Source organism: Salvia splendens, chromosome 9 (genome assembly GCF_004379255.2).
Source record: "Salvia splendens isolate huo1 chromosome 9, SspV2, whole genome shotgun sequence".
NCBI classification, from domain to species: domain Eukaryota; kingdom Viridiplantae; phylum Streptophyta; class Magnoliopsida; order Lamiales; family Lamiaceae; genus Salvia; species Salvia splendens.
In genome coordinates this window covers 12,226,236-12,251,096 of record NC_056040.1, presented here as the reverse complement: position 1 = coordinate 12,251,096, position 24,861 = coordinate 12,226,236, and the positions used below count along the sequence as shown (strand labels likewise).

The following is a 24,861-nucleotide window of genomic DNA, read 5'->3' as shown; positions in this document are numbered from 1 at the left end:
TACGTGTGAGTTGACCAAGCGGTAGAGAAGTTAATGCCTGAGGCCAAAGGTTTCAGATATGAGTCTTCCGTGGCGCGCACGGCATTTAAATTTAAATTCATTTACCCAATCAAAAGGAAAATTATCCTTTTTTTCCATTTCACTTTATTATCACTCTAAAGTATAACCTTTCGCGTGAAAAATTTATAGTTTGACATCTCAAAAAAAAAACTAACAGGAATGGAAGTTTACACCTTATGACATTATCATTTTCCATCCCGGTCTGGTTAATTATTATGCTCTAATTGTAGTTCCTGGATTATCAAAATATTTTCAGAGAAATAAATCATTAATGTCTAACCCCACAAGTCCAACTATTTGTATTGATATTTATATTGGCTCATTTTGGACCTGATTAGTCGGATTCGAATCTTGCTTTTGGAGGCGAACTAATAAGAAGCTATTATGTGCTTAAGCTCTTTTAATTAAGTATTATTTTTACCTTTTTGTCTATTTTAAAATTTACATAAATTGTTAGAAAATTTTATTAGCTCATATACTATTGAAGTCTAGAAAATTTTGAAAAATAGTTGAGTCCCTAGTAATTACTAGTAGTAGTACTATTTTTCCTCCATCCGTAAAAAAAATTGGATTGAGTATCGAAGGTGTCTGCTATTTACGGGTTGGTTACCCGATTCACGACCTCCATGGGAATATGATAGTATTGCATATGTCTATTGTTATAGGAAATTGTAACATCAAATTATCAATCATAAATGTAATAATGGAGTGCTCATTTCAGTTGGAAGAAGCTCGGCTAGAAAGGAGTTCGGTAAGCTCGGCTTACCGAGCTGGAACTAGCCTGGAACTAGCCGAGAAGAAGAAGGCAGAAGTCGGTAAGCTCAGCGGTAAGGAAGCTCGGTAAGGAAGCTCGGTAAGGAAGCTCGGCGTTGAGCTGGAATGAGCCGAGAAGGAAGAGTTCGGTTGTAAGCCGAGAAGGAGTTCGATTGTAAGCCGAGGAAGGAGTTCGGTCTTGAACCGAGGAAGGAGTTCGGTCTTGAACCGAGAAGGTAGAAGCAACCTAGCCGAACTAGCCGTTGGAGCAGCAGTTAGTTAGCTGAGATGTAGCGGTTATTCTTCTTGCTTTCTTGATTCTTCTTGTAGTTAGTTAGTAGCAGTTGCTACTTGATTATAGAGCTTTAAATAGCTCACCGTGTATGTAGTTTAGAGAAGAGTTTAATCAATAAAGAGTTTTCCAGTTTTCTCTCCAAGTTTATCATCTTCAATACTCAAAGTGTGAGTGTATGTGTTTTCTGCATTGTGTGATCTCATACAACAGTGAGTGTGTGTGTGATCTTATTGAGTGTGTGAAAGCCTTGTGTGTGCGAATCCTAACAAGTGGCGCCGTCTGTGGGAAAGGGATATTGAAGCTGATTTGCAGAGGATCAAACGGTTTCAGAGATGGCAGCAAGGCTTGATGCAGAAAAGTTCACAGGCAAGCATGATTATGGCCTGTGGAAGATGAAGATGAAGGCGGTTTTAATTCAACAAGGCTTGGCGGCAGTTCTTGCAAAACCAGAGGAGAAAGGAAAGGCTCCAGTGCTTGATGAAAAAGCTCAGGCAAAGATGGAGGAAATGCAGCTCAAGGCACATTCTGCAGTGATTCTGTGCCTTGGAGATAAGGTCTTGAGGGAAGTTCAAGAAGCCAAGACTGCGGTGGAGATCTTGGACAAGTTAGATGAAGTTTACTTGGCCAAATCCTTGGCTAACCGGCTGTATCTCAAGAAGAGGCTGTATGCCTATAGTTTTTCTGGAGATAGGTCCATCATTGAGCAGCTAGAGGAGTTCAACAAGATCATTGATGACCTGGGATCTGTTGATGTCAAGATCTCAGATGAGGATAAGGCCATTCTCACATTGAATGCCTTGCCTAGCTCGTATGACCAGCTAAGTGATGCAATTATCTATGGAAGAGATAAACCTATCACCTATGCAGAAGTCTATTCAGCCTTGATGGCCAAAGAACTCCAGAAGACAGCCAACAGAGGCTCTGCAAGCTCCAATGTTCAAGCTGCAGAGGCCTTGAATGTGAAGAAGTTCAAGAAGCAGAACTTCAAGAAGAAGTTTGAGGGCCCTAAACCCTCAAGTTCTGATGCTCAGAAGGAAACCAGAGCTTGCTATTGGTGCAAGAAACCTGGACATTTGAAGAAAGATTGTCATGCATGGAAGAGAAAGATGGCCTCTGAGGGACACAATCAATCTGATTGTGTGGAGAGTGCTGATCCCCCGGCTCAACTCATGAATATCAGTGATAGTGGGGTCAGTCATAGGTGGATAATGGACTCGGGGTGCAGCTTCCATATGTGCCCAAATAGAAGCTGGTTTCATGATCTTCAAGAAGCATCGGGTACGGTTGCTCTTGGTAATAATCACATTTGTCAGATCAAAGGAATAGGGAAGGTAAAGCTAAGCCTACAAGATGGCTCTATAAAGATCCTAACTGGGGTGAGGTATATTCCAGAAGTAAAGAGGAACCTCATCTCATTGGGAATGCTGGAACAGAAAGGGTTCACCATATTGATGAGTCAAGGAAAATTGTTTGTGAAATCTGGAGATGCAGTGATGATGGAGGCTGACAGAGAGCATATTCTCTATTATCTGAAGGCTAAGGCTGTTGATGGAGAAAGCAATGCAGTGTCAGATGATTCCATAATGCTATGGCACAAGAGATTGGGCCACCCAGCCGAAGGAAGCTTGAAAGAACTCATCAAGAAGGGTCTGATCTCTGGAGATTTCAACAAGATGGACCCCTGTGAGCAATGTATACTTGGAAAGGCTAAGAAGGCACCCTATCCTACAGGTATTCACTCTTCTACAGCCCCTTTAGACTACATACATAGTGATCTTTGGGGGCCTTCACCGGTGTGTTCAATTGGTGGAGGAAAGTATTATCTAGCTATCATTGATGACTATACAAGAAAGTTGTGGGTATATATTCTTAAAGAAAAATCTGAAACACTCACAAAGTTCAAGATATGGTGTAAGGAGGTTGAGCTAGAGAAGGGTAGAAGTGTTAAATGCTTAAGGACAGACAATGGCCTAGAGTTCTTGTCTGCTGAGTTTGATCTGTTTTGTAAAGAGAAGGGTATGAAGAGGCACCGGACTGTTCCTGGTAATCCTCAGCAAAATGGTGTTGTGGAAAGGATGAATAGGACAATCCTAGAGAGGGTGAGGTGCCTACTTCTTGGGTCTGGTTTGAGCAGCAGATTCTGGGGTGAGGCTGTGTATACAGCAGCCTATCTCATCAATAAATGCCCATCTACTGCCCTGAAATCTGAAACTCCTGATTACATGTGGTATGGAGCTCATAGTGACTACTCAAAATACAAGGTGTTTGGGTGTGTGGCCTATGCTCATGCTAGGCAAAGTAAGCTTGAAGCTAGGGCTCTGAAATGTATCTTGCTGGGGTATCAGAGGGGTGTTAAGGGGTATAGGCTCTGGTGTATTGAGCCCGGTAAGCAGAAGGTCTTGGTGAGTAGGGATGTGGTGTTCTTGGAAGATCAGATGCCATACCTGAAAGATAAGCTGGACTCCAGTGAAGATGAGGGTGATTTCTTCAAGGTGGAGCCTGTGGGGGTTGGCCTAGGAGCAGGTGGAGTTATTGACTCAGGGAGTGAGTCTGATTCAGATAAAGAAGAGGCTCCAACTCAGGGCAACCAGGTTGGTGAGTCTATATCAGACTCTATCAGAGACTATCAGCTTGCAAGGGACAGAGTTAGAAGAGAAACAAGGCCACCAACAAAGTTCTCTGATGTTGTGTATTATGCTCTGTGTGCAGCTGAAGGTATTGATGGTGCAGATCCACTCACATATAAAGAAGCTATGCAGAGTAAAGATAGAGAAAGATGGATTGAAGCCATGAATGAGGAAATATAGTCTTTACTCAAGAACAAAACATGGATTTTGGTGGACAAATCCAAGCTGAATACAGATGGAAAGGAGAGGAAGCTGATCAGTTGCAAGTGGTTGTTTAAAAAGAAGGTAGAAACCACTGATAAAGACAGAATCAGGTTCAAGGCAAGGCTGGTGGCTAGAGGCTTTACACAGCAGGAGGGAATCGATTTCAATGAAGTGTTTGCACCTGTTGTGAAGCACACTTCGATTAGGATTCTATTGGCTGTGATGAATCAGCTTGACTGGGAGCTACAACAGCTTGATGTGAAGACAGCCTTCCTCAATGGAGATCTAGAGGAAACTATCTTCATGGAACAGCCAGAGGGCTATGTGAAGATTGGAGAAGAAGGCAAGGTGTGCCTGTTACAGAAAAGTCTTTATGGACTTAAGCAAAGTCCTAGACAGTGGAATAAGAAGTTTGATGCACAGATGAAGAAGATTGGCTTCTCCAAGTCAGAATATGATGATTGCATCTACATCAAGAAGGCAGGCAGGACTCCCGTTGCCTACCTATTACTCTATGTGGATGATATGCTACTTGCAGGGCCTTCTATGACAGAAATTCAGAAAGTTAAACAAGATCTGAAGTCAAGCTTTGAAATGAAGGATCTAGGAGAGTCAAGGAAGATCCTAGGCATACATATTCAGAGAGATAGAGGCTGCAAGAAGTTGTGGATGCTGCAAACTGACTATATTGAGAAAGTTTTGCAGAGATTCAAAATGGAAAATGCAAAAGCTGCATCAACTCCTCTGTCCCAGAGCTTTAAGCTATCAAAGGAACAAGCCCCTAAAACTAAGCAAGAGGCTGATGAGATGGAGGCTATCCCTTATGCTAGTGTGATTGGAAGTGTTATGTACACTATGATTTGTACAAAACCAGATTTGGCTCATGCTATCTCAGTGACTAGCAGATACATGGCAGACCCGGGGAAGGAGCATTGGAATGCTCTTAAGTGGATATTGAGGTACATGAAGTCAACTAAGGACTGGGGGATTGTGTTCAATGGCTGGGAAGGTGAATCTGAGGAGGTTGTGCAGGGCTATTGTGATGCAGACTATGCTGCAAACCTGGACAACAGAAAGTCCCAAACAGGTTATCTTTTCACCATGTTTGGAACTGTAATCAGCTGGAAGTCAGGGTTGCAAAGTGTTGTTGCTCTCTCAACAACAGAATCAGAGTATATAGCTCTCACTGCAGCTGTACAGGAGAGTTTTTGGATTCAGGGAGTGATTTCTGATTTTGGTTTTGACCAAAAGACAATGGTGATTCATTGTGACAGCAGCTCAGCTATGTGCTTGGCTAAACATCCGGGTTTTCATGAAAGGAGCAAGCACATAGACATAAAGTTGCATTTCATTAGAGATGAGATTGAAAAGGGGAGAGTGAAGGTGATTAAGATTAACACCTTGCACAATCCGGCTGACATGCTAACAAAGTCTCTAGGTAGAGACAAGTTTGATCATTGCAAGAAATTGATCAATGTTTGTGCAAGAACTGAGATGAGCCCTCAGGTGGAGAATTGTAATAATGGAGTGCTCATTTCAGTTGGAAGAAGCTCGGCTAGAAAGGAGTTCGGTAAGCTCGGCTTACCGAGCTGGAACTAGCCTGGAACTAGCCGAGAAGAAGAAGGCAGAAGTCGGTAAGCTCAGCGGTAAGGAAGCTCGGTAAGGAAGCTCGGCGTTGAGCTGGAATGAGCCGAGAAGGAAGAGTTCGGTTGTAAGCCGAGAAGGAGTTCGGTTGTAAGCCGAGGAAGGAGTTCGGTCTTGAACCGAGGAAGGAGTTCGGTCTTGAACCGAGAAGGTAGAAGCAACCTAGCCGAACTAGCCGTTGGAGCAGCAGTTAGTTAGCTGAGATGTAGCGGTTATTCTTCTTGCTTTCTTGATTCTTCTTGTAGTTAGTTAGTAGCAGTTGCTACTTGATTATAGAGCTTTAAATAGCTCACCGTGTATGTAGTTTAGAGAAGAGTTTAATCAATAAAGAGTTTTCCAGTTTTCTCTCCAAGTTTATCATCTTCAATACTCAAAGTGTGAGTGTGTGTGTTTTCTGCATTGTGTGATCTCATACAACAGTGAGTGTGTGTGTGATCTTATTGAGTGTGTGAAAGCCTTGTGTGTGCGAATCCTAACAATAAATAAATAAAAAAATTGAAGTATATGTATACACCAAAAATGCCCAATATTTATCAAATCAAGAATTACATAAATTAAGTTTGGAAATGTAGCAAGTAGGAAAAATCGAGTCAATTGAGGCAACCAATTAACATTTCTGGTAGTATGTGATTGGAGTTACAAAATTTGGGTCACCTCCTAAAAGGCCACGTCCGCGTGGCGCAATCTGTCTCGCCGTTAGCCTCCACGTGCCCCTTTCTGGAACTTCCATCAACGTGGAACCCTAGGTGCCCTCTTTTGGCGCCCCCTAATTGCCACAACCCCGCTTCCCATTGGCTGCCTCACCGGGCCCCACACCACTCTCCTCCTATTGGCTACTCTCACGTGGGTCCGTCGCGCCACGTATCTCCCTCCGCCAATCCCCTCCCTCGCACGTACCACTCCCCCTATAAATCCCTCTCCTCGCCCAGCCACCTTTCTTCGTAACTAAAGCCGTTCTCGAAACCAAAAAAAATCAATATTTTATAAAAGAAAAAAAAATGGATCGAACTGGAGGGTGCTGTATAGCGCGGTACGCCGGGGGTGCATACGATATCTCTAAGGTGGATACGATAATGCGGAGGTTTCGTCCAATCGCTCCGAAACCGGCTTCCACCAACGGATCTGTTTCCGGCGGCGGAAGCTCCAGCTCTGCCTCTCCGGAGAGCAGCGGAGCGGCTTCTGTGAAGACCGGACGCCGCAAGAGGAGGCATGCCGCTGTGAGCTGTGGTCGGAAGAAGAGGAGGTGTTCGCCTGAGAAGAAGGAGATCAAGACGCTGCCGCTGCTGCCGGAGGCGCCGGTGGTGAGAGAGTCGGCGGCGGTGGTATCGAAGCCGAAGTATCCTCAGTGGCTGAGCTTCGAGAACGGGGGGCGGGAGGTGGAGCGGAGGGTGGTGGCAGCGTCGTGGGTGAAGGTCGAATGCGTGACGGACACGTGGATGGCGGATTTGTATCCGTACGGGGATGGGGAGAGGGTGAGGAGGCTGGAGGGTGACGCGTGTCCGGGTTTCGTGACGGACGGGTTGAGGAGGGTGAGGTGGACGAACCCGGCGTACAGGCGGATGGCGGCGGGGGAGGAGGAGGGGGAGGTGGCGGCGTGGGTGGTGGTGGAGGAGGGGGTGGCGCTGCCGGCGCTGTGCGCGGGGTTCACGTGCAAGGTGAGGGTGGTCACGTGCGGGAACGAGAAGGCGTCCAAAACGGTGCCGTGCGACGTGTGGAGAATGGAGTGTGGAGGGTTTGCATGGAGGCTCGATACCGCGGCGGCGCTCTCGCTATGGATCGGTAATTAGGTTGATTAACCCGGATTAGCATCTTCTTAATCTCTAAGAGTTGTCTTCTTTCTCATAACCATCGCTTCTTGTAAATTGTAAATTGTAAATAGTTCTTTTCTTTTGGTTCTTTTTTTTGTTTCAGTACCCCTTTCTTTGTCTCCGGATCAATTATATGACATGAAATCGTGCTTTTTATTATACTGTATGTCCTAATGTCGAACTACCAGATTAGTGTCTTCCATTATTTTTATTCAACACAAGATCATCAGCTTTATTGTCGTCTATGATTCTTGTTAAAAAATAAAACAATGATCCAGTTCTATAATGAAAAAACACATTAAGTTTCGTACTGGAACAACTAGCTAGAGCCATAATACCCAAGGTTCATGTTTATTACATATGTATATATATATACATACGAATTGTTTGTAAATTGTAATATGACTACTGTCCGCTTAATTATATGCTTCTGTATTTGTATTTGTGTTTATTTTTGTCTGTGTAACCGAGTATTGGGAAGATATTTAGCATGTCTGTCGGTGGACGTTTAAGAATGATTATAAACAAAAGTATATATGGTCATATGGATGTATTTTGTGTTAATAGTATATAGATGTAAAAACAAATTTGTACTCTCTTTGTTTTATTATAATTAAGTTATTTTTTAATTGTAAAATATCTCATTATTTGAGTTATTTTCATATATATATAATAGTACTCATCCCATTTTATAAAAATAAAGACTTTTTTTCATTTTGGTCACCTCACAAAAATAGTTTTATTCTATTTTTTAGTAATTTTTTCTAATTAGGTGGGTTTTATTTTCTATTAATAATAACTCTAATTTTTTTTCTTTTCATTTTTATCTTATTTTACTAATTATGCATTAAAATTTATGTCATCTCAAAAACTTTATTTTTATGAGACGGATGGAGTATTCCCTTTGTCCTATTGGTGTCATATTCCTATCTGGGCCTACTTATTATGATGTAGTAATTTTTTAAAACAAAATCAAACATATTTAATCTCTTTTATTTTATTCCCTTTCATTTATTTATTTTTCTCATTATTTACCTACTTTGTTATTATCCCACTTAATTCATTAAATATTTATTTCTTAATCTTTATAATTGAAAGAAATGCTTCAATACTAATAGGACAGAGTAATAATTAATACGGTATATATTTTCTTTTTTACACTCCACTACTTTAGTTTGTAATATTTTATTTTTTTCTTTTGTTTTATAATTTCTTCATTTATCATAATAATATCTTTTATTAATCTATATGCTGAAATTTTTTGTAATTATAATGGAATAGAAGAAGTAGTATTTAACACAAATAGAGAAAATCTAGAGATAATATTTATTTAATGGAGAATAGAAGGTACATGTATCAGGGACAGGTGGCTTATCTTTGATAACATGCATGGTTCCTTTTTTTTATTTTATTGTCTCACACCCCACACTCCCTAATTTTCTCTATCTTTTATTTAATTTATTTTGTTTTTTTTGGGAGTCTCCTATCATGTGAGAAAGAAAAAACTTTGAAGTATGATCCTGTTTTTTATGTGATGCTTCAGTATCCAATTGGTTGCTTCCACAACCACTTTTTATCACCAATATACTTTCCAACGGTAGGGTATTTACAACTTTCGGTTTCTGAATATATCTGCGAATTTTTTTTGTTCATCTACATGATTTTCTCTTTATTCATTTCAATTGGTGTACGATTAATATTAAATACGGTGCACTTTTGAAATGGTATTGTTTAGCACCAAATAAATAAATTGGCAAAAGGAGTAAACTTGTGATTAAATTTCCTGGGGTATTTTGGATTACTTAGCAAAGTTTGAATTTTAATATGGGGTTATCAACTAATTTAAATAAGTTATTTAAAGTAAGTTGGAGTTATTTGGAAGTGAATGCAGCAGAAGGGTGACTACCAGCAATGTTAGACGCACTGTTGATGGTGAAATACTGTTGTTTCTTTGAATTCATCAATCGCAATGTAAAGATTCACTGTCTATTACATGTGTTTCATTTGAAAAAGGACTATATTTCTTAATTGAGTTTCACTTTCTCTAAGAAAAGGAAATCTATGAACGAGTTGATTTATAGCTTTGTCGTGATAACACGACACCACTACAGTCTGTCAGTATTTGATGATTTTATCTCAAACAATACAGCTTGCTAATTATAGTACTTCATATAGCAAATCTTGTGCAAACAACTCAACCTAGCATAAGGATTTAAACTATGCGGAATTTGAATTAGTACATGGACTACGTCACCAAAAAAATCAGGTAGTACTTACTAGTACTCCCTCCGTCCCGCACTACCCGCACCTTTCCTTTTGGGCATGGAGATTAAGGAATGAGTGATAGACAAAGTCAACAATTACGACTGTAGGTATAAATTGTTACTAAAAATGGAAAGAGTGCAAATAACTTGGGACGCCCAGAAAAGAAATAAGTGCAAGTAGTGCGGGACGGAGGGAGTATAATTCTGTCAAGCCTAGCGAAATAACTGCAGTAAAATGCACTAATAAAAATGTAGTAATCTGTATTACACAGTATCCAATTTGTTGGGATGCATCGCAATCTGCATTATAGCAAAATGCCTTCTCAGCTGACCCATTTTGTATCTAGTTTAGGACACCACATGTGAAGAAAGTAAAAGCTGCATTAGTTACATACAAGTGTTGGAAGGAGAAATATCATTATCCTTATCCATGCTTTCTTGTGCTTCCGCAGCTGTCTATTTACTTCGATCACCTTGAGTTTCACAAGGAATTTCCTCTAGGACCCAGAAACACTTGATGGAAAAAATCAAGTACAACCAGAAGAATATTATATGCAGAAAGGAACACCTGACCCTATCGTTTCAAGAATGTATCAGGGAATGGTTGGAAGGAACTATAAGGAGCTTAACAACCAATATAAGTCCCTCCAACTGCAAGGGAGTTGATAAAAGAGCGGAAACAAATGGCTTGCACTGCAGCGCTGCAAAAAAAGGCCATTAAAAGTTACCACAACCTGAAGTAGACTGATAAATGGGAATAGAGATCCATAAAAACCGAAAGATAAGGTCTGGCTGCCTTGTTACAGCAAGGAAAGAAGGAACTTCTTAATTGTAGAGTCAAATTAGGAAACTGCTCACTATATACTACTTAATACTCCCTGCATCTCAACTTAATTGTCACTCTTAGAGTGGACATGGATATTAGGAAATGTAAAGAAAAGTTGGTTGGAAAAGTTAGTGGAATATGACACCCATTTTTTTATATTATTTTTATAATAAAATGTGAGTAGAGTGAGTCAAATTAGGAAAGTGCTCACTATATACTAGTTAATAGTAGTTGTTTTCTTATGATATCCCTTTTCAATGATGACCACTAATTTTGCCTATATAATTGGAACAGGAGTAAATAGAAAAAACAATTCCCTGTGTAATGTGCAGCTGAACTTGCTTCGAAAGGAAGGTTCAACTGTTTTACATAAAGGGCAGCTGAACTCTCTTTATAAGGGAAGTTCAACTATTTTGCAAATTACTATACAATTTTTCTTTTGGTTATGCTGTATTGTAAAGCAATATGGTATTGTATTATGTTATGTCACTTATCCTATCTATGATCCAAATGTCTGTGCTGCAATGAGTCAAAGCTGAGACTCTACCATAATAGACCAAAGAGTTATGTGGTATGCTAAAGAGGTGAATCGAAGTACATAGACTAAGTTGGTCTTCTGAAACTAGATGTCATATCTCATTAATATACTAAAGAACCAACCAGACTTTTAAGTAACGGTGCCAACATTCAACTTCACTAAATGAAACAGAATAACAGGAAATTCATGAAATCGTATTGTTTTTCATGCCAACAAGACATGATATGTTTATGAATAACTAATAGGTTACTATCATACCTCTTCATCTTTTTCTTATTTAACTGATTAAAACAACTTTAAAATAAGACAAGAAATGAATTTTTTCGTGTTGACACAAACACAATAAGCCTAAAAAAAATCTTTATTTTCATGTCAGGTCAACAACCACCAGCTGTCCTTGTTGCCCGTGTTAAAACAAGCAAGTCATAATCAACTGCCAATTTGATCTTTTGTATCTATAAACGGAAAAGTATATTACTAATGCACAAGTCAACGCACTAGACTAAAATTGATGGTAACCAGAGACAGCTTATGCCTTAGCCCTAAGTTTGTGAGGAAGCAATAGAAACCAGTTATCTAACAAAAAACAACTAGAGCAGAAGAGAACCTGCTCCAATTGTTGAACATATTTCTCTCTGATTCTGAAGGAATCATGAGGAGTCTTAGCATTTTCTGATAGCGAGCAGTCATTACTGGCCAAAGCTATCTGATTTTTTCCCATTGCCTGCGCAGAGAACAAATAGTTCAATTAATAAAACAACACTAAGCCTTAATACTAGAAATAATAAAGTTTGAGCAAACTAATTTCTATCAATCAACCTGGTTTAGTTCAGTTCGTATTTCTTCAACAGCGTGTCTTAGTTCTTTCCTCATTGCTGCATATAATCCACCATTTACAACTTCCTCAGATGGATGGCCAGCCTTTGCACAGAAGAATGAATACACAGATAAGGAATTTCTACAGACTACTTTCTCAGTAATACATAAGATATTACACAAGAGCTGAGATTATAGAGAGGCAAAGACAGTGAAAGAACAAAAAGCAAAAGTGAAGTGCAAATTAACCTTCTTCTGAGCATGAACTGCTCGGATTATCTTCTCAGATCCATTTCTCCCAAAACGAGTATCCTTTGATTCATCATCAGTTAAGGCAGAAGACTGGCTCTGAGAAGTCCATATGTACACGTGACAAGTCATCACAGAGTATTGTTATATCAAAGCCAAATACTTTTTCATATTACGTATATAGAAAAAAAAAATTGAAAATTTCAAGAATATAGCCTAATTAATAAACACACTCACAAGGAGGCTTAACGTTCCCCACAAATATGTATTCTGGTGAACATTAAGGTTTGAAATTTGCAAAAAACATGCAAACTGCCATTAAAATAATTACTATATGAAGAACAGCATCGAGCATGCTATATTTCTATGGGAAAGATACACAGATCTTACAGAGTAATCATCGTGTATCATGGAGAGGTCTATCTGGCTTCTAGCTCTTCCTGGCAGGCAGTAGCTTGAAGCTGCAGTTTTTGATGCCAGGGGTAAATGCGTATTCCCACTAGTAGGAGCTATCGTAGTAGCATGATTGCTTGTATTCCGAGAACAATCTATGTCACTCTGTAAATCAAATGTATGCAGCAGTTAGCTTGGCCTTTGGATACAAAAAATCGCACATGCCGCCCCTACTCCATGAGTACTAGTACAATTATTTTCTACATTATTAGGTGCATCAACCTAGTACAAGCCCTCACATCCAAACTATCAATCACTTTTTGGCTTGTAAATAAAAGATGAACACATACACAAGCAGGGCAACTGAGAAGTCAACTTGGCCTTAGATGCTTTTGGCCTGAACCAGCTATGTAGAATCATAAGGAACACATAAACAGTAAGAAATGAACATAGACACTGATACAACAGATAGTTCAACATCAGTGTTAATGAACTCATTACAGAGTCATGATCATAAGGTTTGCACTATTGAGCTGAACATCATGAACTGTTTATCTCATTGAAGGAGTATATAGCACTCAAATACTTATATAATAACTTTGCTCAGTATGGCAATTCAAACAATTTTATGAAACCATGATATAAATGGAAATGCAGGATTCATGTTTCTTTATTGTCAGGTAGCATAAAATCTAGATTTTTTAGGAATGTATGAATTTCTTGACCCAAAGTTAGTGTGCAACCAAATAAGAAAGAACAAGCGAAGCAGTGCCTTGAAAAACTCAACTTGCTTCAAGAAAAACTCAAACTTGCTTCAATGCTAACGAATATGCAGATATTGGATTCAGCTCAAACTGGGCTTTGGTAATCATACTTATACTACGAACAATGCTGGACAGGACAACCCTTGGATAGCTCAGAACACAAACTAGACATGTTAGTTCGACAAATGAAAATTTATATCCATGTCCACATAGTACTATCCTCCAATACAAAGCGCTAGGTGTGCAAGATGCATAAACATCTTGAAACTTTTTGCCACTACATGCCTAAAATCTCAAATGAACTAGATACTACTCCATCTAACAAACCGTTAGATAAATTAATAGCTCTACATGTAAATAATCCTATTCGCCTTTCCCTCTTGTCATATTAATCATTTAAGGTTCAAATATGACACGACCAGAAACATGAATATAAAAACGTATATTATTAAAGAAGAAATCAGTCACACCTCAGAGTCGCTAATCTGATACCTCGCCACTGACATCGACCTCCGCCGCTGCGTCCCCGCTTCAGCCGCGACGGCATCCTTGTCCCGAATTGGAACAGCATTCGCACTACTCCTCGCCACCGATAACGACCTCCGCCGTCGCATCCCCAAATCAGCAGCGACAGCGTCCTTATCCGTAGTCGGAGTAGCATTCCTCGCCACAGATACAGACCTCCGCCGCCGCGAGACAGCATTTTTAGGCCCCGAGGCGGCGGAACTAATAGAAGCAGCGTCACCTCGGCCCCTCGACACAGACCGCCCTATTAGAGTTAGTTAGTTAGTTAGTAAGCCTATATAAGGCATAGAGCTTGAAAACAACTTTCACAATGTAGTCCATTAATGAAAAATACTCTCCTTTGTTCTCTTTCTTCTTCGTCACTTTTCCTCTGCATTTTTCCTTCATTCTCCATCAATGGAGATTTATCATTTCTTCATCCATCTCTTCACATTTCACCATGATCGATTTGATAAAACTTAACACGCCCCCTTCTCCTGGACGACGCCGTATCACTCGCCCACCGCCCAAATGAGGCGTAGAAATATTTTCATACAATGAGGAAATATTTGAAATTGAATAGTACCTAGAAAATATTTTCATACAACTTCGAGTCTTCGACTGCGATTTAATCATTTAAATTTGATTTTCGAATAACGGATTGGACCAGCTAGACATCATTAAACAACTGGATTATGAGATTTGTGACTGTTGAAACGAGTCCAAGGGTATTTTAGATTTTTTAATCAAATACTACTAAGATAGTAAATTATTGTTTTCTCAAGAAAGACAACATGAAGAAGACTACATAATTTCGATGTTTCCTCTCAACGTCAATAGAAATGTATTTAAATGTTTCACATTGGGCCAAAGAGCCCACTATATTAAGCGCTTAATTTGAAGCCCAAGCATATAAAAATATGATAGGATAAATAGTCATATGTCGATGCGTGATAACATCAAGGCTCAAGCCATTATATTTTGATAAAGATAAATAATTCATCCAACAATGAAATAATGTCCTATTTTATTATTTTGCAATGTCGGTGAATTAAAGTGTCATTTGTTTGTTTTTTTTTATTTTAGGTAAGCAGACCAATTATTCACGTAACTTATTACACTCACCTTCTATTATAAAAAAATTAATATATATCAACTTTCCATCTAAGAATACGTTTATATTCCCTTCATCCCTACTAAGTTGAGTCTCTTCCTTTGGATATAAAGATTAAGAAATTATGTTGAATAAGTTAAATAATACTAGTACTAGTAATAAATAAAGACTAAAGTTCAATTTTGGTACCTTACATTTGCCCTAAAATTCTTTTTGGTCTCATACATTAAGTTTGTAACCTTTTGGTCTCTAACATATTATGTTGGTATCTTTTGATCCCAAACATATTGTTTTGGCCCAAAATAACCATTTTCTTTTAAAATTAACAGTCAGAATGTATGATCAATTATTAAGTTTGTGACCTTGTTTGCGACCAAAATGTACCAAAATAATATGTTAGAGACCAAAAGGTCACAAACTTAATGTATAGGACCAAAGAGAATTTTAGGGCAAATGTAAGGGACCAAAATTGGACTTTAGTCATAAATAAAATAGGAGAGAGGAAAAAGTAGGAGATATTAGAGAGAGTCAAATAGGTGATTGAGTAAAGTAAGAGTGATTAGATGTTTTATATTTTGTCAAAAAAGGAAATGACTCAATTTTGTTGGGACGTCCCAAATAGGAATATGACTCACTTAGTTGGGACGGAGGGAGTATAATAAGTTAATCACAAATATAAAAATATAATACTAGCCTTTTTTATTGTAAATTTATCGTTAGGTTGCTATAATTTCTTATCATATGATTATGGATTATCCAAATAAGAATAAGTTGTGAGATTATTTTAGTTGGAGGGGATGACTATTACTCATTATCATATGATTATCCATCCAGAATTAAATTGTAAGATTCAATCTTATAAACCAGGCATGAAACAAATTTAACCATGAAATATAATCTTTCGAATTGAACATACTCATAATAAATAATACTATTGTCATCATAATTATATATTAGTTTTTATAATACTCCCTCGGTCCACATTAAGAGTCTCAATTGAGTTTGACACATGTTTAAAAAAAATGTAAAGGAAAGTTGGTGAAAAAGAATATTGGAACATGAGTCTCGTTTTTATAAATTAATTTTATAATAACACGTGATTGAAATGAGATTAGTGAATATGAAATCTATTACCATTTATGAGAAAAGTGAACTCAAACTCCTAATATGAAATGGACTAAAAAGGACAATTGGAATCCTTATATATGTGGGATAGAGAGAGTAGGGAGTAGTATTTAAGGTTTAAATAAAATACTTGTAGCGGGATATTGTCTAACCGTTTAAAGAGAGATGGAGGCAATATGCACATACCACTCCAAAATACCCTCAATCAATTTTGAACTAAATAAAAAAAGCATTTTAAAGAGAACAAAGATACGGGTAAAATTTTAATTAGAAGTTTGCAGAAAATGCTACACCCACCAGAAAATACATTATGTGTGGAATGACTTGTGTACATACCATAATTATCCATGTAAAAGCAATATTTAAGCATGGACAAGCTCAAAATTGAGATATCTATGTTCGTGTGGGAAATGCTAATCGTATTTATTTGAAAACGAGCGAGTCCAACTGTAGAATTTAGTAGGCCAAATAGTGTTCACACATTATCCTAATTTTAGGTATAAAAGTTGGTGGGACAATACCAACTCGCCTAAGGGCATCCGCAATGGGCGGACGATGGCATGCCCGATGGCGCGCATCGTCCGCGCCATCCATCGTCCGCACCCATTGCGGGTGCGCGCCATAGGACACGGACGATAGTCGCGCCCTATACTTCGGTCGCGGAGGATAGCGCTGACGATGACCATCGTCCGCGCCATCGTCCGCCCCATTGCGGCTGTCGCGGACGATGGCACGCGGTTTCGTTTTTTTATAAATACCGTTCATTTGTAACATTTCATTTCAACGAAACTTACAATTACATAATTACTACGAAATGGATTCAAGCCCCAATAGTCCTACGTTTAGCGCAGGGGCGCATTGGCCGAGTACAGAACCCGGCGATTATCGTTCGTTCGACACCAACGCCCATTACGATCCCGATTTCAGTACGGAATCGTATGGGTTGTTTGACATGGAGCAGTCTCCGCACTGCCCAACCGCAGCGGCCGATCCCGACCCCGCCGCGACCGCTTCCGCCCCAGCCAGAAAGAAGCGGAACCGGCAGCGGGCGCAGAAGTTGCCGCCTCCCGGTGATTGCGATGAGTACGCCCCCGGCCGTACGAGCTACAACGACGACGAAACTCTCACCTTGGCCCGGTGTTGGGTAGATATATCGGAAGATCCGATATTCGCGAACAACCAGCGACAGATCGCGTACTGGGAACGCATCGCGGACCTCTACAATTCGGTGAAGCCGCCGACCGCGTACAAGCGCAAGCATGAGCAACTCCGCAAGCACTGGGATCAAGTCAAGAAGCAAGTGAACTTGTACGCGGCGGAGTTCGAGAAGTTCAGTCACAGGGGAGCGGCAAGAGCGCGAGCGACGTGCGCGCTAAAGCGCTGTTGTCGTACCGGTCGATGTACGGCGACTTCAAGCACGAGGCCATCTGAGCGCTCTTGAGGGACAATCAGAAGTTCCAAGGTGGAATTCTGCACACTGGTGTGCCGAAGAGGACGAAGACCACTGAAGCTGGTGATTTCACGAGCAGCGGCAGCGGCAACCACCCGATTGACCTCAACCGGACGTACGTGGATGAAGGGAGTTCCGACACACCGGTGTCCTTCCGGCGTCCTCTCGGCGTCAAGGCTGCGAAGGCCAAGGGGAAGGCGACCGCGACCTCATCGTCGACCGCTGCAACCCAAGCTCCGGTCCCTGTAGAGCTCCCGACCCAGACGGCCACCGCGTTTGAGTCGTTAGCAACAGCGTCGATGGCAAGGACGATGTTGCAGATGCACATGGCCCTCAAGAAGTGTACCGACTCCGACGAAGCCGAATATCTCCGGGCGTTACTCGATGAGCTGCGTCGGAAGTTGGGAATTGGTCCGACTTAGTTTTTTTTTTTATTAGTTCAATGATGTAACTTTTTTTTATTAAAACATCGCCGTTTGTTATTTAGACCGTTTTTTATTTACTCGTTACTTGTTATTTGAAAACAGTTAAATTAATTAAACAAAACAATAAAATGATGATGTGGCGCGCCATAGGGCGCACCTTAGGGCGCCCCACTGCAGGTGGGGAGGTAGAAGGATAAAACTGCTGACGTGGCGCGCCATAGGGCGCCCCATTGCTAATGCTCTAAGGTATTGTTAAATGGTTGGTGGTAATCGCTTTCAGCCATAGTATTAGAAAAAGACTCATGAATTGGATGAAAAATTTATAAGGTATAGTTTCAAAACTATATACATAGTGTGAAAGGAACAGTAATGCCGAAGATACTTCTCCACGTACGTATTTAGGACCCATGCATTAGCGTGATTGTTTTAGTGCAAACGGCCGTGTGAATCTTATGGAAGGCGATTTACTAATAGCTATTCCAATAATGAAATTGCAGCTTCCCTAAGATCTGTTTTTATCATAACCATGCGAGCTCCTGGAAATCGCACAACAAAAAGAACAAGGTCGGCTTTGTCGGGGACGCAAATGGTCCGGGCGGGGCTGTCATGGTGTCAAAAGTCGATTTATGAAGTTTTGTGATCTACTCTCTCCATTCAATATTTTCCAATTTTGTCATTTCTATTCCTCAACAAAATATTCTCCGCTTTGCTTTTTGTCATTTTTTATAAGTGGACCTCATTTTCCACTAACTCATTAGTTATTATATTCATATTCTATTATAAAACTAATAGTACTATAAAACTAGTATCTACATACCACTAATTTTTTTAACACTTTTTTTTCATTTCTTAAAACTCATACCAAGTTAAAGGTGGACAATATTTGGTGGACAAATGAGAATGATGATCAAGTGTTTTTTTTTCAAAAAGTCAATTATTGAATTCATATGGGCCATATGGCAGTAGGCTGGCAGTGCCAGGCCCAACCCCACGTAGATTGTGATCCTTCGGTGACTGAAATTAAGGATGTTTAAATTCCTATTCCTTCTATCCCCATTAATTCACATCAATTTTTTCTTTTTTGTTCGTCTCCAATTAATTAACATCTTTACTTTTTACTACTTTTATTAATGGACCCCGCATTTCACTAACTCATCTTATTCACTTTTTATTATAAAATTAATAATCTTTCCGTTCACTTAAAGTTGAGTCATTTTTTTCATTTGAAAGGTTCTCTTTTAATTGAGTCATTTTCATATATAATAATAATAAATACTTTTTTCGTACTCTTACTTTACTCTCACATACTTTATTCTATCTTCTTTATTCACTTTTTTACTTTATTAACTCACTAAATATTTATTTCTTAAACTTCATGAGGAAAAATTCCGCTTCAACTATGAGAGAACGAATGAAATATATAAAAATAAGACCACATTCCACTAACTTTTCCACTCACTTTCTACTACATTTCTTAAAACTCGTGCCAAGCAAATGGTGCCGATTAATAATGAACGGAGAAAGTAATAAACTCAAATGAATTGGTATCATTAAAACTGGACTCATCAAACATTATGTATGTTTTTCATTGAAGGGAGTGTACGCCAATTGGTTGGAAATGTTTTCCATCAAACTTAGCATTATGTTTTGCTTATATTTCTGTATAAGATATTTTCATAAATTTTCACATTGTATTCCTTTGCGCAATCATTATAGATGCGCGTCCAAAATACCTAAATAATAAGAAAAGGATCCAAAAAAGTCCATTAGCAATAATAAGCAAACAGTCAAACACACTAATAATCGCGCAACTTTTGCCCATAAATACGTACCTATAGATTTATTGAGAATGCTATAGAATCTGCATAAAAAGGAAGTATGGCGTTAGAGGTGGAGATAATCTCAGATGAGATGATTAAGCTTTCATCTCCAACTCCAACCCATCTCAGAATCCTCAAACTCTCACTCTTAGACCAAATCGCACCTCCCATTTATGTTCCCCTCATTTTCTTCTACAACCATCATCAACTAGAGCTCCAAAATCTCAGCCGCCACCGAATCTTAGCGCTGCTCAAACAATCTCTCTCCAATATCCTAACTGATTTCTACCCCTTGGCAGGGAGGATTCAAGATAACTCATCCATCAACTGCAACGATCTCGGCGCTGAGTTCGTCGAGGCTCGCGTTCACACCTCACTATCAGAAATCATACAGAATCCGAACATGGAAGAGCTCAAGAAACTCCAGATATCATCAGGAGAAGACGAGAAGGTGATGCTAAGAGTGAAGATTCCGTCGCTATATGTATCTCACACAAGAAACTCAAGAAATTCCGTCGCTATATGTATCTCACACAAAATTGCCGACGGAATGTCTCTTGTTGCGTTCGCCAATGCATTGGCCGCTGCATCACGCCGCGAAATTCCAAAGTTCAAGCCCTCGTTCGATTTCGCTTCCGTTTTCCCACCAAGAGACCTCTCCGGGCTGGAATCCACCCAGAGAGTCGGCATTACGCAGGAGAAAATCCGAAGAGATTGGTTTTCGACAGGGAAGAGCTGAGGAAGCTTAAGATTGAGTGATTGACAGTGGGTCGCAAGTGAAGAATATTCCGACTAGAGTCGAAGCTGTGTCTTCCTACATCTGGCGACGCTTTATAGACGCTGCGAAAGCAAAAGAGGGCACCAGAACGACGTCGTTTGCTGCTGCACATGTTTGGAAACTGCTGGAGACCTGCGATCGCAATGTCTGGAGCGGAGGGGAGTGAGGCCGAGCTGGTGGGGAAATTGAGGGGGTGCTATAACGAGAATGGATGGGGATTTTATTGGACAGATTGAGAATGGAGAGTATTTGAATGTTCTGAGTAGATCAGTGGATATGTTCATCAAGGGTGGGGTGGAGTTCAGCAATTTCAGCAGTTGGTGTAGGTTTCCAGTGTACGAGGTGGATTTCGGGTGGGGGAAGCCGGTGTGGGTTTGCACGACCACATTGCCATTCAAGAATTTAGTGATTCTGATGAGCACACCATGTGGTGAAGGAATTGAAGCATGGGTTAATATTGTGGAAGAAGATTTGAAAATGTTTGAACAAAGCCAACAACTAGTGATCCACTGAAGTGAGTCTATATATTGTAGTAGTATGAATGAGTGTTCTTCATAAATCATAAGGGTGCTCTTATTTCTATCATTTAAATAATGTGTGTCAGTGTCAGTGTCAGCGTCAGTGTGTGTGACAAAGTGAGAAGAAGTGGTATGTATTGAGATTGTTTATTCAAGAATAATTATGGAGTAGTATTTTGTTAGAAAGTAGTGGTATGCATTGAGAATTTGAGATTAAACCACAGTTGATCAAGAACAGGCTAAAAGCCTCTGTAAATGTGTATGGCACTACACCAATCTTGTAGTCGACCAGCAGCAGCAGCAGCACTAAAACACTAATCTGTCTGGAGATTGTGACCAATGTGTATTTGTCTCCCACATCGAAGACTTGAATATAGCGACGAATGAAACATGCACATAAAAAATGAGGGTGGATTAAATGGATAACTATCTTTGCGCTTGGGGCAATGACACAGCTAGTGAGGTTCTAATCGAGGCGTGTCTATTGCTGGTTGAAAACTATTTCCAAACCCTCTCTCCAGCCTAGGCTTGACTTGGGCTGTTGAGAATTTTTGGAAGGGCACCCTTTTGGATTAAGCCCTGCAATTCTCAGTATAAGTTTTTAATTAGATTAATGTAAGTTTTTAATTAGATTAATGTAAGTTTTTAATTGGATTAATGTGTTGCTTAGATGCTGCGCTCTGTAACGCCAAATCTAATAAAGGCCCAATTAGGTAAATGGCCCATTCAGTTATCACGTGCGCGAGTATTAATTTTGTTGAGCTTGTGAGCAACTTTTCATCGATTCATTTCAAATTACAAAATTCCCCTTTCCTCCCATCTAAGATCTCTACTTTTGTTCTATTTAAAATATTCATTTTCTATATTTGAAAAATAAATCTCTCACCTTTTATTAAAATATTCAATTATTTTTTACTCTCTAATTATTACACCTAACAATTTTTTCTAAAATCTCTTGTCCATCAAAGAATGTGGACATCCTGAAAGAGACGAAAGGAATAATACAATAGTACATTAATTAATCAATCTATAGCTTTAGTTTAACATTAAATTTTTTTTGGCGAAATGAAATTCCAAAAAACGAGATTCATGAAATTTATAAAATGGAATATTCGGCGGATGGAGTTTAAGGAATTTTAACTTCTCCAAAATAATATTTTAAAATAAAACTGAAAATGAAAATTAAATACTCCGTATAAAACTATCATGGATTTATTTTTACACACTTTGAAATATATTTGAGTCAAAAATTCCCTTCTACAATAAAGGCTATATTTCAGAGCTAAATTAAAATCAACTGAGCTTTTTCTTCTCCGGGAAAGAAAAACTTGGAAATCAGAGACCCATTTTCTTCTTGTAAATTTGCGATATTTCATCGTTTTTTCCTTATCAAGGCCACGTTTACAGCACATGATCTTACCAATTTACTACTCAACAGTCTTGATATATATGCTTATTTTAAATCAGACTATAGCAGTGCTTGAGACGTGCATACTGCAAAAAATATTAGATATTCTATACTACTATAATACAAATTATATTACAAATTAGCTGAAATTGGACTAAAATAAGGTTGGCTGCATTGCAATTTGCAAGTGTTGAGATTAAAATGAAAAATATTAACTTGATAATTGAAAAATGGGATTGTGGTTGAAATGTTATCCCTTCATTGTGAATGTCCTGAACGTAAATGTAATATTGTGGAATGATTTCTACACTTTTTGGGAAAAAACTTGAGTCTAAATGCCATTCAAATAAAGGATATTAGGTCAATTTTCTACACCTCCTATATGTATTTCATAATAAAATCCTGGTATACATCCGAATATTAAAAATTTTGATGCAGCACAGCACACATGATTATGAGAGAATTTCAAATTTAGTCTGTATATAATTTGCAACGTGCATATTTGTAGTTTTTATATTTTCAAAATACTTTCACATATCCGAATATTGAAAATTTTGATGCAGCTAGCACATGATTATGAGAGAATGATATTGTACCTATTTCACAAAGAAGATAAATTCAGAACAAAATTAAAATCAAATGATCCTTCTTTTCCTGGAAAGAGAAAACTGCGAATACAGAGCCATTTTTCGTGTAAATTTTGTGATATTTCATCGAATTTTCTTTTTCAACGCCAAATTTACAGTACCCTAATTTACTACTCCACTAGATATAAATTAATATGCCATACCTAGCACACACTTATTATACTCCTTAGTCCTTATTACTACAATATATAAATATGGCATACCTTGCACACACTCTTATTATTATATTTTAAATCATTCTAGAAGTTAGTGAGACGTGCATAGCAATAGCATATAGATAGTAGTAGTACTATAAAGGTCGGTATATTTGGTGTTAAGGTCAACCGTCAACCCAATATTGGCATAATCCAGTAATGTCAAACTCTAACCTAACATGAAATCATCATATTCTTATCGAATCCAAATCCATTAATTTTGTGGGTGTTTGTGTGATTTATCATGTCATGTAAGAAATTGTTAGTCTTATCATTAATGTTAATACGTTACTACTGTACAATCTAGCTTGACACGACATGATAAAAATTGGTATTAAAAGTTAGGGATATTGGCACCTAATATCATGGAACTTTTAAAAAGTTGGGTTTTTCCAACGAACTTTGAAATTGTCAAATAATATCACAAACTTTACCCTGAGTTTGTTATTTCCCACCAATGAAAAAATTCCGGCAAATAATTTTATTTTATGAATTTTTTTTCGTAATTTCTCGACAATAACTTCGAGAGCTTCAAGTTTTTCAATCTTTGAAGATAGTTTTTCTTAAAGGACACCCTCCAAAATTGTTCTTCAATCTATTAATATAACCAGAATTTTTTCACTTGTGGGAAATAATAAACTCAGGGTAAAGTTCTTGATATTATTTGTCAATTTCAAAGTTCGTGGGAAAAACCCAACCTTTTGAAAGTAGGTGCCAATATCCATAAAATTTAATATTACAATACAAAATATGATATTAAAACTTGTTATAACATGCTTAAAACTTTATCACAATTTCAATCTAAATAATAGAATTAAAATAAAAAATAATTAAAAAAATAATTTGATTACTTATCGGATAACTCGAATTCAACTCGAAATCATTGTGTTCTAATTAGATTGACTCAATAAGGACCCAAACCCATTAATATCATAGAATTCTTATTGAATTATTGTATCACATAAAAAATTGGCAGCTGTAACTATAATGCCAACCTGTATTGGATATTCTATATAAGTGTATCATAGAATTCTTGTGAGCATGCATTCACAAATAAATCTGCAATTTATTTTGATTAATTAACAACATAAGCATGTCTTGAGATTGTTTATTCAAGAATAATGGTTGAGCAGTGATGGGGTACGTACTAAACAAGCTAAAGCCCAAGGAAGAGTATCAGTTCGGCATTACCAAAGAGTTCGGCCCCAGCCTACAGCTCGGTAAAAGCCGACCAATCAAGCTCTACTATCAGATCGGCAAAAGCTGCTCGGCAATAGTTCAGAAGTTCGGTCTCAGTATTCGACCGAACTGGGAGATAGTGGACTCATGCAGAACCTCCACGACCTCCACTACACGATCTATTTAGTGGTGTCAACTCATGCAGGATCTCATGCAGGATAGCGGACCAAACAAAGAGATAGTGGACCCATGCAGGATCTCATGACCTCCACGACATCCACTACCTAGTTAGTGGTGATGCAAGCCACGACCTAGTTAGTGGTGATGCAAGCCACGATCTTAGTTCAATGTATAAATAGAACTTAGATCAGATAGAGGAGGGGCTCTAGACATCAAATAACATATAGCAAGTCTGTATTTGTAAGCTGTAAACCAGATCAAGCAATACAATCTTGCCC

General features: G+C 38.7%; 2 protein-coding genes, 1 non-coding gene and 1 pseudogene across 3 annotated transcripts; 3 read left to right on the top strand and 1 right to left on the bottom strand.

The window, feature by feature from the left end:
• Positions 1-6,545: 6,545 nt before the first annotated feature.
• LOC121747519 lies at positions 6,546-7,578 on the top strand. Its single transcript, XM_042141569.1, has one exon. It carries the CDS (start codon positions 6,582-6,584, stop codon positions 7,368-7,370), a length of 789 nt encoding a protein of 262 aa, XP_041997503.1. The 5' UTR covers positions 6,546-6,581; the 3' UTR covers positions 7,371-7,578.
• A 2,299-nt stretch (positions 7,579-9,877) lies between these two features.
• LOC121746953 lies at positions 9,878-14,339 on the bottom strand. Its single transcript, XM_042140921.1, has 6 exons — positions 13,712-14,339; positions 12,475-12,642; positions 12,085-12,183; positions 11,839-11,940; positions 11,627-11,743; positions 9,878-10,356 (listed from the first exon to the last, which is right to left on the bottom strand). Exons 1-6 carry the CDS (start codon positions 13,853-13,855, stop codon positions 10,270-10,272), a joined length of 717 nt encoding a protein of 238 aa, XP_041996855.1. The 5' UTR covers positions 13,856-14,339; the 3' UTR covers positions 9,878-10,269.
• Positions 14,340-19,731: 5,392 nt separating this feature from the next.
• Positions 19,732-21,672, top strand: LOC121747366 (annotated as a pseudogene).
• Positions 21,404-21,554, top strand: LOC121749901. The gene has a single exon (XR_006039710.1). It is a non-coding gene; the product is annotated as a U4 spliceosomal RNA (small nuclear RNA).
• Positions 21,673-24,861: the final 3,189 nt, after the last annotated feature.